At 36.2% G+C, this 17,211-nt stretch overlaps 1 protein-coding gene across 6 annotated transcripts in view; it reads right to left on the bottom strand.

Moving 5' to 3' along the window:
• The window catches only part of POSTN (periostin), a 37,244-nt gene extending 20,565 nt beyond the window's left edge, over positions 1-16,679 (bottom strand). For 2 of the 6 annotated variants that reach the window (XM_062615014.1, XM_062615016.1), the window contains exons 1-8: positions 16,337-16,673; positions 14,766-14,864; positions 7,502-7,566; positions 6,070-6,227; positions 5,270-5,434; positions 4,270-4,416; positions 2,006-2,147; positions 38-250 (exon numbers count right to left, since the gene is read on the bottom strand). In XM_062615014.1, the coding sequence (XP_062470998.1) occupies positions 38-250; positions 2,006-2,147; positions 4,270-4,416; positions 5,270-5,434; positions 6,070-6,227; positions 7,502-7,566; positions 14,766-14,864; positions 16,337-16,458 (1,111 nt within the window). In that variant the 5' untranslated portion in view covers positions 16,459-16,673. Of the gene's footprint in view, positions 1-37; positions 251-2,005; positions 2,148-4,269; positions 4,417-5,269; positions 5,435-6,069; positions 6,228-7,501; positions 7,567-14,765; positions 14,865-16,336 lie in introns of all 6 variants that reach the window. The other 4 variants (XM_062615015.1, XM_062615012.1, XM_062615013.1 and 1 more) reach the window with 4 other exon arrangements.
• Positions 16,680-17,211: the final 532 nt, after the last annotated feature.

Genomic DNA, 17,211 nt, shown 5'->3' with positions numbered 1-17,211 from the left:
TCTTCAGTATAAGAAGCTTTTCATACACATCACTGACCAGAATCAGGAATTAAGACTTCACCAATGAGATGGATAACACCATTGCTTGTCACAATATCTTTGCGTTTTACCATCTTCACTCCATTCACAGTCAGACTTTCACCATCACAACCAACTTCAACTGTGTTTCCTTCCAAGGTCTCATAGACAGCTCCACCAGTGATAGCTTCAGAGCACTGGAGAGTATTTAAAATATGGAACTTCACTAGAGCTGTGGAGAAAAGATCAGGACATTAATGTATAGGTATTTAGATACATATATTTTTATATATATCCATATATATACACAATATACACATATAGGTGGGAGATAAAATAGCTACACTATTTTAATAGTTTACTAGCTTATCTAGCACATATATTTGCATTGATAGATAATTTATTGAAAGCTATTTATTTGACAATTGATCCTACAGGCCTCTAAAAAAAACATTTATGGTCAAATATATTTGGCATCACTGGTATTATAAAAACTATACAGTTTATGTGACAACCTGCATGTAACAGAGTATATAACTTAGTGACTGTAGATGATATGCTCCAAATAGACCTCTAAGTACACAACTGTATAGGCTATGAAAATCCAGCCCAGATTTGTATTTTATTATGCTTTTTTATAGTAACTGAGATTCAGTGTGCTATCCTCTGTGAGCACCAAAAGAATCAGCCAAAAATTCCTGAAGGTAAACTGAAAAAAATTAATAAAAAGCCACATCAAAAAAAATTGTGTTATTTCAGAATTCCATTTTTAGTTATTAATTAGACCAGGTCCCTCTTTTCACCATCCTTCTTTGACTGACTTCATTGACTGACTTAATCAGGCTAAAATGAAATGATTGAGAACTTGTTTAGTGCAGTTGTCGTGGTTTAAACTCAGTCAGGTAATTCGTTCGCTCACTTCCCCCCCCTTTCTTGCCCTCCCCCTGCTCCCGGAGGGACGGAGAGGAGAATCAAAAAGAATGCAACTCCCACGGGTTGAGATAAGAACAGTTTAGTAACTAAGGTATAACACAAATCACTACTGCTACCACCAGTGATAATAATGATAAAGTAAATAACAAGGGAAGAGAATACATCATCTCACCACCAGCCGACCGATAACTCGCCCCCACCCCAGCCCGACCAAGCTCTGACCGATACCTCCTCCAACCCCGCAGTCCCCCAGCCCTTCCGGCTAACTCCCAGTTACATCCTGGGCATGACGTGCTGTGGTATGGAATACCTCTTTGGTCAGTTTGGGTCAGGTGTCCTGTCTCTGCTTCCTCCTGGCTTCCCCTCCTCCCTGGCAGAGCATGAGGCTCACAAAGTCCTTGGCCAAACCAAAACATCGCTTGTTATCAGCTCTGTTCCCGAGCTGAAAGTCAAAACATTGCACTGCACCAGCTACCAAGAAGGGGAAAAATGGCTGCTACTGCTGAACCCAGGACAGCAGTAGAGAGCATAAAGGAGATGACAGAAATGCAGCTTTCCATTTCTTAGTGTTCCATTACATTAATAAACATAACTGATTCAGCTATTACTTGGATTTACTGTAGTTCTCAAAAAAGTAAGTGTGCTGACTGCTATAGTTTGTCAGAATACATAGCACAAATTCAGTTCAGCTTGCAGGGCCAAACTTAGCTTTTACAAGAACATTTCTTTTTTTTTTTTTACGGAAAAGCTGTTGATGAGAAAGCTGTGAGAAGCTCCCACATTCTATTAGCCCTACATTTCTAGAGGCAGTAATCTTGTATCTGTGTAATATCGTAACTGTGCAGCTGAACTATCAGTAACATCAGTGTTTTGGAAACTAAGTTTTCAGTGACTTGTAATCATTAGGTAATTGGAAAAATCAGAGATGAAATACCTCCTCCAATATGTATGAAAGTACAGGAGCTTAATTTCAGAGCCAGTAGGATAATGTAGCTTCTATCTCCTGATGTAGTCACCTGTATTTCTCATTTGAAAAAAAAAAAAGAGTACACACCTTCAGAAGCCACCTTGTCACCCATAATCCTCTCTAGAACTCCCCTTGGAAGTCTCTCAAAAGCTTCATTAGTAGGAGCAAAGAGTGTGTAATGGCCAGGCCTTCCAAGAGTATCCAAGACATCTGATGTGATGGCAGCAGCCTAGAAGATAAATTTATTTTTAAAGCTGGTTATTTAAAATATTACCAAAAAACATTATTTGTCTCATTTCACCAAGTGCCCACAGGTACTTTAATGCTAGACAGATCTGTGTTATGGACAGGCAAAACTGACAATAAGGAAATGAAAACTATTTTTGTGGGGAAAATGTGTCTTGATATACTGAGTTACCTTTTTAATGCAGCACACAGTAATCAATAAATTCTGACAGTGGTGACAACAGGGCAAAATTTGGAATTATTTTGGCCTGAATTTTTGAATGAAAAATGTGAACATCTTGACAAATCAGATCAAAATTAATAATTTGCCCTTGAAATAATAAAAAATATATTACAGATGTATGACTAATTTGATTAAACACAAGGAAGAAGTTCTAAATCACAACAAGAGGCTGAGGAGCAACCTCCCTGCTCTCTACAGCTTCCTGAAGAGAGTAAGTGGAGAGGGAGGTGCTGATCTTCCTAGTATTCAGTGATAGGATGCATGGGAAATGTTCAATTGTTGTGTCAGGAGAGGATTAGACTGGACATTAGGAAGCATTTCCTTACTGAGACGGTGGTCAAACACTGGAACAGGCTTGTAGGAAGCATTTCTTTACTGAGAGGTGGTCAATGACTCAAGCCTGTCAGTGTTTGGACAGTGCCCTTAATAACATGATTTAACTTTTGGTGAGCCCTGAAGTGATCAGGCTAGATGATCCTTGATCAAATTCGAACTGAAACGTTCAATTCTATCCCATCTCAGGCTTTGAGGCTAGGAAAAATTATCTCTGGGTTTTGCAACCTGGTCTACTGGAAGGTGTGTCTGTCCTTGGCAGGAGGTTGGAACTAGGTGATCTTTAAGGTCCCCTTCAACCCAAACCATTCTATGATTATATGATTCTGGAATTATAAATGTTACTCAGCTCTGGACATTCAAGAAGTAATTGTGAGAATATATGATGGATTAAAAGGGTACTATAATAGGGTATGCCAATATGATTTGTGGATTTTCTAGAAAAAGAACATATGTAAAATTGAACACACCTGGACTTGAGTAAATAATTTGCTCAGTTAAAGATGAAATATTATTAGATCAACCTAAGACAGAATGATAAAGTGCATACGAAACTGGTGAATTGGAAGATGGGAATAGCCATGCTAAAAGAAATGCCATATTAGAGTCTCAGGGTTGATTTTGTTGTGAATGGTTTCATTAGCACAGTTGCTTTTGGAGCCAAAAGTAGTATTAAGGGCAAGGGCACACACAGAGTAATTGGCAAGTGTATGTGCTATAAACAGGGAATTCACCCTTTGAAACGTCAGAAAGGCAGAGTTTAATGTGATGTAGCTGAAAGAAAAACAAATGTGATCTTAGCAACTAGAAAGTGTTTGTACATTCAGTTTTCTAAAGAGATTAAATGATGTGGTTGCCTGTCATGGACTAGATTTGAGGGATTCAGAAGGTCTTTTCCATATTTATGCCCTGCATTTAAAATTATTATTATTTTTTTAATTAAGGATATGGGGGAGGGAAAAGGACAACAGCTACTTGTGAAACCATGGCATATTCTTTTAAACATGTGCAGCATGAAATCCCATTACAGTAAGCAGACTCATCTCTCAGAAGAAAGAGAGATTAGAAACCTGGACAGAAAAAACCTGCTTCCTCTCCTCAAGAAACTTTTTTTTTACATTTATCTACTGATGCTCTGAAACTTGCTATTAGTTAGGTTCTGGAATTTGTTGTTTTGTTGGTTTTTTTTTTTTACCATTTCTATCATCCACTTTGAACTTTTTCTTATTTACCTAGCAGCACCAGATGGTAATTTATGACACAAGTTTCATTACCTCAGTGCTTGAAGACACACTTTTTATGTACAGGGACACATTATGTTCTATTGATGTGGTCTTATTTGATCAACAAAAGAGAATAAACAGATTTCTTATGTAAAATATACTTTTTATATAGCCAGATTTGCAACATTAGTTGGAGCTCATAATTTAATTTATTTCTCTCTCTTTCTGAACTAATCCTTCTTACTTCCAACTATCATACACAAATAGAAAAGAAAGAAAAAAAACCCTACAAAACCAGAAAAGTGTTTTTATTTTTGTCCACTTACTCTAAGAGATGAAAGATCGTCTTCGACCTCAATGAAATCTTGAATAGTACTTCCAACAGCAGTCAGGACACGATCAATGACATGAACAACACCATTGGTAGCAATCTGGTTGCCATGGATGATCCTGGCACAGTTAACAGTAACAACCTATATTTGGACAATCAAGCAGAACATTAAACATTTGTTGGATCATATACTTGCAATCTGATTCTTAAGATGGGCAATGTATGGACTCTACTTTCCAAATTCATTCTTCTAACAGTTTTCATTTTAAATTTTAAGTAAAAATGTATAAGATTTCAAACGCTAAGCTTCTGGGAAGCTAGCAGTAGATTTATTCAGGCAACATTTATTTCATATTTATGTTTAATTTCTTAATGCAGTTATTCACTTTTGGTTTCGGTGTATGGCTAATACAGTGGTTGTATGAGGATTTTTTACTAATGTAAGCTGTAGTCAAACATATAATTTTCAATGCCTTTAAGGCAACAAAGATGAATGAATTAACTGCGAGATTTCTAGCATTTATAAGTTATTTTGTTTCTAGCCAAATACAGGAAGTATGTCCCCTACGATCTTCTACAGGAAGTATGTCCCCTACTTCTACCATGCACTCCAATTCAAATGAAAGATCTGATGTAAAAATTATTTTGTAAACACATGAAGATTAATACTAGATTTTCTCCCCAGTTTATTATGATCACATATTTTGCACACAAAAGGCTTTATCTTTTAGGAAGAAAGTTTATTTTCATTTGAACTTTGATTTCTAAACAGCAAGAACACACATTCTTTCTTAGTGATTAGTCTATGTAGCAGACAAATTTTTTCAAGAGAAAATTTATTTATTTTTGTCAGTGACAACTGATTTGCTAGATGTTAAACTTTCTATAACCAGTTTTCTTAGCTATAGAAGGAAATAAAGGAAAAAGTAATGGCTATAACTGAATAATTTTCGTATTAAAAAAAACAAAAAAAGAAAAAAAAAGAGCAGACTTACCCCATTAGGATAATGGTTAATAAGCAATTTCTGGTCATTATACATAGACACCAGAGTCATGCCATTCTTAAGATCTTTTGTCAACATACGCTTGTTTACCATGTGGTGGTGGAGAGCATTATACAGTTCAATATTTACGTTGTCAACCAAATTCCTATGAATTTCCTGAAGAACAAAGGAATTTCATTACTTAGAGGAATCAAAACATTCTTCTAGTCAGAAAGATGTACATATAGTTACTTTAACATATGCTTGCAATATATACTGCAATGGATATTTCCTATTGGGAGACACAACTTTGATACCAGTCAATCTGACTCTACTTAAATGATACTTTAGTCTGATTTGCTCAGAAATGGAAGACAGGAGTTCTCATCACAGACAGATCATTGAGCTTTGATTCAATATTTATTTACCTAAACACATTACTAAAAGGACACTGAATCACTGACAAAGTACAGTTGTACTGTACATCGTGCAGTTGCCGGAATTCCTGTGAATTTACCCCAAACTGTGCTAATAGCACTAATAATATTCATATTTTTCATGGAAGCATTTAATGAAGAAACACAGTTGCTTAGTACTAGTGAAAACAAATTCAGACTCTCTAGATTCAGCAATGTATGTTAAACATGAAAATAATTTTATTATAACTTTTCCAACGTCCTTTTATATCTAAAATATCAATATTTTTTCTGATCTACCTTTTCATAGACTACCTGTTGCAGCTAAAACAACATTAGCTGAAAGAGAAATACAGTTTAACACATATATGTGTGCATGAGCATACACACACTTACTGAATTTAATTGCTCCCAGGCTTCATTGCTTGGTGCAAAGAAAGTGAATGATCCTCGTCCTTCAATCTCTTCTCTCAGCTTTGATATGTCAGAATACTGCTGTGTGGAAGTAGCTCCCACAATACCAAGTGTGCCATATACGTGATCAATAGGAGCAACTGAAATAAACATAAAAATACTGTAAACTCTTCAGTCATCTGTTTTCTCACAATCAAATGTATTCTGTTTCTTTTAGTTGGACAGTAGTGCTGCCTTTCTGAAACTGTTTAAACCAATATTAAAACATTGTGCTTGGATTAAAATTCTATCGTCAAAACACTCAAAAACCATCCAAACACATCTGCTTGTTATTTATTTTTTCAGTTTGCTTAATGAAAAATTAGATCAAACAAAACTGAATATTGTAATGTTTTCTTTAGAAGAGCTGTTTTGTTTTGAGCCAACACAAGCTGAAATGGGTGTCTATCCATTAAGAACAAGAGAAAATTCCATATATAATCACAAAAATTTTGATGGAGTGAGTCTCATTTGGTCATGGTGGAGCAGAATTGCTCTTGTGAGGGCTCTTGCTCTTCCAGTGTGTGGTTTATGCATAAACTCTTATCCAGAGAGTAAGGATGTCCATAGGCTCACAGTTAAAACAATGCTACATGAGACCTGAATTCAGCTTTCCTACTTCTAGGCGTCGAGAAGCAAGACATCTGTATGTGTGCTAGCTGTTCTTGGCTCTTTTTAAGGTCATGAAGAGTAACAGGCAATTCTAGAGTATGACTGACCTCATTCTAATGTCAATACCTAAAGCAAAATGAATTCATCTAAACAAACTCTGCCTTAGGTATGCCGAAATCTATTACTGAATGTAAAGGGCATAGTTCAGATAAAAGGATCTGAAGTTATGACATAAATTTCTTCACAGATTACTCTTCCTTGCTTTGATTAATTTTATTTATGCAAAACATAGTAGCAGAAATAAAGAAAATCAAGAATATAATTAATTAAGTCTTAATTTTCAGTCCTTAGTTTATTTAAAGCCTATAACACTCTTCTAGTAAATAAGATTCAAGTCTTCTAGGGAAAAAGGAATAAACAGAAGTTAGATATGCCACACCTCATGTCCTTGGTTTCTGACCTTACTGGTATGCTTTTAGGTTACTCTGGGGTGTGGTGGAAATAGGAATAAAAGTTCTTTCACAGCTTTGGGAACTATCATTCTTCTCAACTGCAAGCAGCTGAGAAATTCAACTTAAACTGAATGTCCAAATTCAGTGCTGGCTGATTTCTAACTGTGTGGGCTGTATGCAAATGAAGCTGTGTATTCTCAGGCAGTAATTCTTAAAAAGAGGTAATAATTTCTCAAGATGACCATCTTTGAAAGTCTCCTGTGCTGTGATGCTTCTCATACTGACTCATCCATATGAAAACAAGCTTGCACCTGCAGGACATCCTCTTGTACCATCCATCTTCATATAGCCAGGACAGCACTCATATAAGACAGTCCTGTGGCATACAAACAAAGCACAATCAAAAAATGTACAGGATAAGTGAATACTAATTTTAGCTAAGTCTAATTTTTAATTAATTTTTCATTGCTAAGTACACAGTCTCCACTTCTTCACTCCTTTTTATCATTTAACCTTTTCTTTATAGACTACAGATTGGTTGTATTTTAGTAAATGCAAGGCTTTAGAATTTACAGAATGACTTCCATCATTAAGTGCTAGGAAGGAAATTAGGAGGGGATGTGCAGCTTGCATAGAGTTATTAAAAGATGAAGCAACTAGAAGAGCAGTTGAAGAAAATATTTAACTGTTTTGAAAAGATTAGATGGGATTGAAAAAAGGGGAAAATAAAGTGAAGACATTGATAGAAACTGGTGGCATCAGGGTTGTAAAGGAAAAGGAAAACAAATGAACAGAACAGAAATTAAAATGACAAATCTACATGAGGTCATGTACATACTGGCCATAGAACCTAACAGGTATTTAGAAGAAAGTCCTGTGTAGTGTATGGTGATAGAAAGTGGGATGAGAGAGCCTCAGTTTTTCAAGGAAGACTGAAGAAGCTTAGGAATGACGGAGAGAACTAATTAAGAACAGACATAAAGCAGGTTACAGAGAAGGAAGTCACTAAAGACTGGATGGATGAACACAAGGGAAAGCTCACTGGTAAATGTAGTGAGGATGAAAACCAGACAACAAGAAATCAAAAACAGAGTTAAAGGAGGATGCCATCACAGCATACACAGAATTTAGCAGTTCCTCAGATCAGGAACTGATATATAATGATGTAAATAAAATATTCTTATTCTTGAATATGTGTATGCTACACATAAGAGCAAATTAGGGCTAAATGATAATTCTATACTATAACACACAATTTACCATTCATGCTCCTATAAGATAGGAGTCTTCTTCATAAATCTGACAGAAAGAAAAGGTCTACTACTATACATCTGTTTGACAATTTCTCTTTTCTTACACAAAAGTGCAAATTCACACAAATTATCACAGTCTTGACTCTGGCTCCTTGAGAGAGGAAATGCTGACAAATTATACAATCTTATGAAAGGTTTAAAACAAATTTCAAGACAATAGACTCCGGATATTACTTTTCCAATTATGGTACACTGTAAGGGACAAAGAAAAATTAGCATCACAGTTTTGCATAGTATGTATATTTTTGTAGGCCTGGCTGATGTTGACAGTGATAGAGTCCTGAACACTAATTCCAGGAAAATTTTGCTGAGCTTTTACCATCACATTCCAGCTTTACATTTGTAGGCACTTTGGTAGCAGCTGAGTACAATTCTCTCATTTTTCATAAACTAAAGCTGACAAAACATTAACCACAAGTACATTAAAATGAACAACTTATTCAAATGAAAAGTTGATCTCAAGACCTTCAACATCCAAACTCCTTGAAGAGATTAAAAAATTCCAGACCAATAACATTACAAAGCATGATTTTAAAAGTGAGGAGTATAATTCTGAAATTGACAACAATGTGAAAGATCTGGCAAAGATTAAAGAATTGTTTTTAAAAACAGTCTTTATTTTTCCATGTGCATCTTTTCAACTGAGAAGCCATATATTTAGACTACTTGTAGAGTTCTTTTTAATACATATTTTTCTTTATTTTATTCTTGGGAATGCAAGAATAGGATACAATTTAGGCTACGGATTTTCTGACTAATAAGGAAATTAACTTTATATTCTTCCTTTCTGTTGCATCCCTGCCAGAAGCTAGTAAAACCCCCCAAAATGATTAAAGAAAACTGTGTAGTAGAGTAGGAGTCATAATGTTCTCCCAACTGTGTGAACTGCTTTGTCATGATAAAATAATTTTTCCTTCCATGGATCAGAAAATCTCTCCCCATCACCCCATGAGCAATTATGAAAGATTGCATTTTGCAGATATAATTAGCTTTTGAAAAAGGAAAGAGGAAACTGAGTTATCAGCATAGAATAAGACATGGCAAGTTTAGTCTTCTTACCATATCCAACAATGACAAAATTAATGAAAGGCAGAAAATTGGCTTAAGAACATAGTTGAGAAAGAATGTTTTTTCAGCCATGCATTACAAGATCAGTGCCTTTTTTGCCATGTAACTTATTATGTACAGCCCAGGATTTCTTTTCATTCAGTCATTAAAGGTTACCATAAGCTTCTACTTACAGTATTGCTGTTCTCTTACAGTTAACTACAATTAGAATGCCATACAACAGCTGTGCTCAAAATGTAATGAGGAAGATGTAATGAGAAAAAAGTTTTGCATGGAGAATATCATAATGAGGTTAAAATCAGATAAAACTCAGTACAAGAGGCAGTTTCTCAGCACCACAGTACTCAGGGGAAGTATGATCACACACCATAAGTTATACTCATTTCTATCTCCCTACTAGTTCAATATAAGATGGTGCCCGAGTGAAGAAAGCAGCTTCTCAGATATCAAACAATGAAACATTTTTGAGGCTTTGGAGGTTTTGGGGTTTTTTTTTTGGGTGGTGGGCTTGGTTGTTTTTTTTTGTTGGTTTTTTTTTTTTTTCAATACAAATTTGTTCTGATCTCATCCAAAGGAGAGAATTCCAAAGGAAAAAGGGGGAGAGCAACACTATCTTAAGTCCTTGTTATTCTTGGCTATCAGAGACAGTTTTTAGTTTATTCAGATCAGCTCTGTGACTCATCCTTTTCTACTCCTTGCTGGCATGGAGAAAAAATACTGCAGAGAAACAGTGGAAAGACTTTTGGCCCAATAGACTCATAGTTTAGCATCCCAACTGGATCTAATCTGCAGCACTGGATAGGAAGCATAAATAATAAAAGCATTTTTAAATTAACATTTTATAGATCACATATGCAAGTTAAGAAGGACTTTGTAACATGTAGAAATTAACATGAGAAGAGCCATTGCATGCTGCATTAGCATTCTTATTATAGTAACCTCTTTAGTCATGTCTGCATTTCTGTTTTGGATGCAGAGAGTATAAAACTTCCATTGACAGCTAAGACTAAGTTATAACAGATGCTCTATTACAGTCCCCAAAAAAACCCTCAGGAGTTCTACAACTGAACTAGAATCATAGACTCATAGAATGGTTAGGGTTGAAGGGGACCTTAAAGATCATCTAGTTCCAACACCCTTCCGTAAGCAGAGACATCCTCCACTAGGCCAGGTTGCTCAAAGCCCCATCCTCTGTGGCCTTAAACACTTCCAGGGATGGGACATCCACAATTTCTCTGGACAACCTGTGTCAGTGTCTCACCACCCTCATAGTAAAGAATTTTTTCCTAATGTCTAACTTAAATCTCCCCTCTGTCAGCTTAAAGCCATTCCTCTTTGTCTTGCCACTACACATCCTTGTAAAAAGTCCAACTCCAGAATTCTTGAATGCTCCCTTTAAATATTTGAAGCTACCTTAAGGTCTTCCCTGAGCCTTTCCTTCTCCAGGTTGAACAAGCCCAACTCTCTCAGCCTGTCTTCATAGAAAAGTGCTCCAGTTCTGATTATCTTCAAGGCCCTCCTTTGGACTCACTCCACCAGGTCCCCATCCCTCTTGTGTTACTGTCATACACACAGTTTTCTCCCTCTAGCCTTGCTCTGTGCATGCTTGCACAAGTGTAGTTTTGTGTAGACTCTTCATGCCCAAATCTACCCAGTCCCACCACTCAGTCTTCCTCTGGTAGGCCATAGCAGGATTCTTGCTTAGGTCCTTATATAAGTTCTGTAATATTATTTACAGTTTACATTCCTCTAAATGCTAGTCAATGAAGAGAACAAAGTCACACCTGGTTTTAGTTCTATGAGTTCAAACTGCCTATTGCATCAATTTTCCCTGACACATGAAGGTATCTATCACTTCATAACTCTGTTTACTTCTGGAGCTCAGCAAAGTAATGAATTTCTTGTCAGATTTGTGCTGAGACCACATTTTCTCTCATGGGAAGTCTTGACATCTATCTAGGAATAAAACCACAGGAACAGGTTGTTTCCAATATTGACTGTGAGAATATCCAAGTTCCAGTCTGTCATTTTCACTAAATACCCTTCTTCCCAATGCGTCTGCAGTGGAATAATATGTAGAGCCAAAGATGTCAGTGATATGGCAGACCTCACTCAAAAGGTGGAGTATTTTGGATGACTTGCATGTCCTTTGAAGGAAAACGGAAGTCAGTATTATAATGCCCCTTGGAGGAGAGGAAAGATTTTGATAAATACTATAAACCTGTGGGTCCTGAAAAAACTGCATGTAGAGGTGGGCAAAGGAACCCACAGAGTCTATTTTGAATGGAAACTGATTATTATTACCATCAAAAAAATCTGCAATTTTTATGAAAAAGTAGTTTTAATCTGTCTGGATTTGCTTGTAAAATCAAGGCCAAAATCAAAATGGGAGAGACTAGTTAGAATTCTAGACATTCAATTATGTACCAAAAAAACTTCTGGGCATTTAGAATAATAAGATTGCGTGTCTGTGTAGGAAGTTCATTATGATTTGCTCAACATGAACTGTAACTTACTGAGGTTACTGTCTTTCACCTCTTTAAGTAAGTAATTAGTAATCAATAAAGTTTACAATAGCAAAAAAGCTTAGCGCGACAGCTTGGACCATGAATTCCAGGTCTTTTCCTTGGCTTTGGCAGTGCCATGGTATCATTTTCATGTCCAGACTTACTTTAGAGTTAAAACTTCAAAGCCATGGCAGTGTTTGAAAAGCAACACTGTGTATCGGAATCAGTGTCTCACTGTATTGGAAGCACAGTTCAGTTCCATTAACTTGTGGTATGCTGTCAGAGCACTGAAAACGCTTTCTCAGAAAGGAAATGGAAGAAAACTTCCTACTGCATTTTCCCTCATTTGGATCCTTTCCTTTATCTCATTTGGATCCTTCCCTTTCCAAACTGGAAAGGATCCTTTCCAACACTGGGTTATGACATGTAGCATCTTTTAGGAAATTCAAAAAATGCAAAGCCTCCAATATCCAACAGAAACCACAATTCAAGCCCATTTGTGGTCCTTGCCTATTATCTGATTTACCTGTCTGATTTTACAGTTTGCAATGATTTAAGTTGGATTTTAATTTGATTTAATCTGATTTTACAGATTACAGTGAAAAAAATCAATACTGGAGGCATTTTTCTCATATAAATAATCATTTGGGAGTCTTAACCAATTTTACATTATTAAGTATAGGGATCATGCTCAAGAAGAACTATGAATATAATTGTTTTTCAGCCATCATAGCTGAACCAGCCAAAAAAAAAATGAAGCAAACCATAAAACTGGCTTTGAAAAAAAAAAACAAACAACCGAAAAAAAGGAAAATTATACTTTTTTTTTTTTTTAAATGAGAGTGCCACATATGTAAATGCACTGGAGAGCATGAGAGACTGCAGCAGTATCAGCACTGCCAGCGATGCATGCACACTCCACATAGTTTTTTGTTCCACCCCATCCCCTAGCACAAGCCCAAATTATGTCTGGATCTAATTCTTTGTCACCATAGACTTCTTTGACTTTCTGTAAAGAACTATTCAATGAATTTTATATAAGTTTTAAAAGTCTTGTGGTTGCACTGCTTATTTAAAAAACTTTCTGTTTGTAGAAGCTCACTTGGATTCAATGTGAGCTACGTGTAGTTGTTTAAATCCAAACGTATCTATTCCCTCCATCCCCCCAAATTTATAATTATTTTTTTCTATATTTTAAAAACACTTTTAAAAACTTGAAGAATGGAGTCAAAAATGTGGATCCTATTTACTCATGACTGACAATCAGGAGAACAAAAATATGACTATCTAATTGCAAATAATCAGTTACTTCTTGATCATGCTCTCCTTTCTGTTGATCCAAAATCATTCTCAAGACAATTTAAGAGCTTGTTTACGAAGGGAGTCATCCTTGACTGGCTTATGTTGCTGACACTTCTGGTATTTCTCTTCCATGCTAACCACTCTTAAGGAAGCCTTTGGCAAAAAACCAAAATCTCTAGTCCCCATTACCTTATCATCTAAAACAGTGGCTGATGTTCGTTCAGAAAGTTTTAAATATAAATCTTACTTTAAATGAAGGGAAGTTCTTCATACATACAATTTGCACCACGTATCAATATAACTTATCTCTATCTCTTAAGGCACACAATCTCTCAGTTGCTATTCAAATTGTGTGCTTAAATTTTACTTGGGAATTTGGAAGAGTTTTATAGGCTTTCACTAAGAGACTCCTAATACTCTAAGAGAGTTGCAATTAAAGCCTTGACCCCCTGTTCACTTAAGCCTTTCTGAAAATTTTACCCCAGACCTATTTGGACCCTGTAAGAGAATAACGGAAAAATAAAAATTTCTTCCTGTGAGAACTGCTGAGAAATATATCTGAGTAATTGCATAACATCAACAGAAAATGTGGAACACAAGAAAAACATTTGTTCAGTGTATTGGATAAACAATGTCAGCTTCTGTTAAATTACTTAAATTCTAAGCAAGACAAGTGAGGCAGACCAAGTTCAGGACTGGGGGGTTTGTATGTGTTCACACTCTGAAGCTGCCCTATGCTCGACAAAGTAGTAGTGACTGACATTTTGTCACAGAGAAGGCAATGACTTGCATTCTGAGAAGGCATGATAATTGAAATACACATACAGATTCCAAAAAATTATCAGACTCACACAGGTTTAATCTGTATCCACAACCATACTTTGATTTTGTTTTTTTCTTTGTAGAGAGAGGTGGTCTGAGCACACTGCTCTGCTAGGTAGTGCCAAGGTCTTGTCACAACTGGCCTATTAGGTCTCTCTGTGGTTTTGGGTAAGTCACTTAACTACGTATCTCTTTGCGTATCTCAGAGCTATGAATACTGAGTATCTCTTTGCGTATCTCAGAGCTATGAATACTTAACTCAGAGTTATTAGCTGAGCCTAATTCTCTGAAGCCTCTTAAACTTAAAAAAGACTATATATTATGCTGTCATTTCCAGAATTTCCACTCGTTTTGTGATATTTTGACAATAACTATTAGATCAGTTATCCAGGTGGTTTTAGAAGCAGCTAAAGAGAAGCTTTAACCCAGTAAAATTATTAAATGAATTCTTACTGTGTCTGTATGAAGCAGTTTGTCTCTGAGAATATGAGAGCTTCCTTATCATACATGATACTATTTCAGTGAATGGGGAATAGTTTTGAAACACAGCATAGCATACTTACGCTTTTTTTCCACAGATGGCTCCCTGGTACCAGTTTCTGCAAGTGCTGAAGTATTTCTTTTTTGTTCCCATAACTTGCTGAAGGGCACAGACATTGGGGCTATGGGTGGGAGTGAGAAACATTTTAAAAAGAAGTTTCTGTACATCCTTGGGAAAGTTCTATGTAAAATGCCTCAAATACTCTTTCTGTTGAGCAAGAGTAAGAAATTAACATTAAGTTCCCAGGGCAAGTGTGTTTTCAAGCAAATACAGTGCAAGCTCCTGAGACTGCCCAGCTGGGTTTCTTTGGCAAGCCCACCCTCCCAGCAGGGACAGAATATTCCCCTCCATTTTGGTTTGACCCTCTGTTTCTGACGGGTAATGATCACCAGCTGTGCCTACTAAAGTCTCAATGTGCCTTACATTACTCCCTTTCCCCTGCAAAGTGGATTAATTATCAGCCACAGGGGATGGAGTTGTGAATACCATCAAGCTCTTTTCATTTTGTCTTGTACACATCTGTGCAGCTGAAGGTCATGGGGAGATGGGGAAGAAAAGTGCCTTGTTCTTTATCTAGACGGAAACCCTGTCTTCTGTAAATCAATCAGCTATTTTGATTACCAACCATTTGGAGTACTGCAGGCACCTAAGTAAACATTCTGGGAATTACTGGGGACCAAAGTGTAAATTTGAAAGTAAATAAAAGGAGTCACAGTTTTCAAATGAGGAATACTTGTTCCTTAGCATGGTAGTGTACAGAAAAGGAATTTCTTAAGGGTGAATTCCATGGAGCAGAGGCATTTTGCCACTAATAGAAAAAAGTCAGCTCAAAAGTTAGAACGTATATTTTACATCAGCGGGAAGTCAGTGATTTTTTTTTTATTTAAAAAGCTCAGTGTGAGTTTAGCAGGCTGAGGAAATGTAACAAAGGAAGATAGGATGGCAAAAAATTCTTATTCACAGAATGCTTTTTACTTAAGAAGACTGCAGGAAAATATCTTTAGACACATGTGTCTCCCTGACACCAGCTGTTAAAATTATTTCCATGTTTCTGAGCAGTCTGACTTGGGAGCATTGTCCTTTGCACACCCTGAGGAGCAGCTTGCTTCATTGCTCTAGCGGGAACAGAAGTTTTACAAAGGACTCCCAGTATATATTCTCATGTTAGAAAGCAATGAAATAAAATTCATGGTTTCCATTAGAATGGAATAAAGAGAGCAAATACTGTGGGATAGGTGCCAACTCTATTCAAACTTTTGAAAATGTATATTAAACATATCTGGCATCCCATTATGTTAATTGTGAACTGTAATTAATTTCCGTGATTCTAAAATGCATGTATTTTATTCATTAAGAAGTGTTGATTTTAGATTTTTCCATATTTTATGAAGTCTGACAATATTCTGTCTCCTTTTGAAACTCCCCAGAAAGCTTTTTATTGAAGAACAATTCCTGTAACAATTAACTAAGTTCTACTTGATTGATAGTAAAAATTTATAGTGAAAAATTACATTTAATACGATATGAGAAGGAAGGGGAGGATAAATGTTAACAAGCTCCTTTTTAAAATCAAAATAAAACCCAGTTACTTACCCTTGGTCGCGTGCCCTTATTCGACTATGAGTTAAAATCTTGTCATAGTGAGCAGAAGCAGCTGCTTGTTCAAAAGCAGACAACAAAAGAGTGGAAAAGGTGAATAAGAAAAAGATTTTCATCTCTACTCCTCTGTTGCTTCTGGCAAGCCTGAAAGAGAGAACTGGCAAAGGATCTGGAGAGCTGACAACTTATATACATGTTGGAAGGTGGTGGGAGGGATCCACAGGATAACCTGAAACTTCGTACCACCCTCCTTAGAACAGCAGCTTTTGCTGCCAGATTCAGTAACCTCAATTAGTACCATACATTAACTATATAAAACATTTTTTTAATCCCTAGTTGACTAATTTCTCCCTTATTACAGACGGCTTAGCATTTTATTCTGCTGACACAACAGCAGAGAAAGTTTGAGTTTAGACTTTGACTTATGGTTTTGTATTTATAACACTGAAGCATTCAGAGGTCGTGATCATCACATGTGGTTTTGTTCAAACCCAGAGGAAGAGGTTGTCTCTTCCCATAGGAACTGCGCTGCTTTGCTTTCTATATCCTCACAGCTCTCATCTATGAGCTGTTTAACTAGTGAAGTTGGTGAAAGTTCCAAACAATGCTGCTGTTAATAACCTGGAATAGTATTTTTGTCTTGAGGAAAAAGGCTGTATTAGGGCACATTCTGATTATGAAGTAGTTACGTAATCAAATGCAGCATTAGCTTACAGATTCATTTTAATTCTAATAACAGTTGTTATTACATAACACTTTTGTTCAGAGCTTCATGTAATCATAGAAAAATCACTGAGTATCTGAAAATTTGATTATGTACCATTCTATACTTATTAATTAGTCTTTGAGAGCCTTTTGTGAAGTAAATG

This window comes from Pezoporus occidentalis, unplaced genomic scaffold (assembly GCF_034315485.1).
Source record: "Pezoporus occidentalis ecotype Australia unplaced genomic scaffold, CSIRO_AGI_Poc_V1 ctg18, whole genome shotgun sequence".
Lineage (NCBI taxonomy): Eukaryota > Metazoa > Chordata > Aves > Psittaciformes > Psittacidae > Pezoporus > Pezoporus occidentalis.
This window is presented reverse-complemented; position numbering and strand designations above follow the sequence as displayed.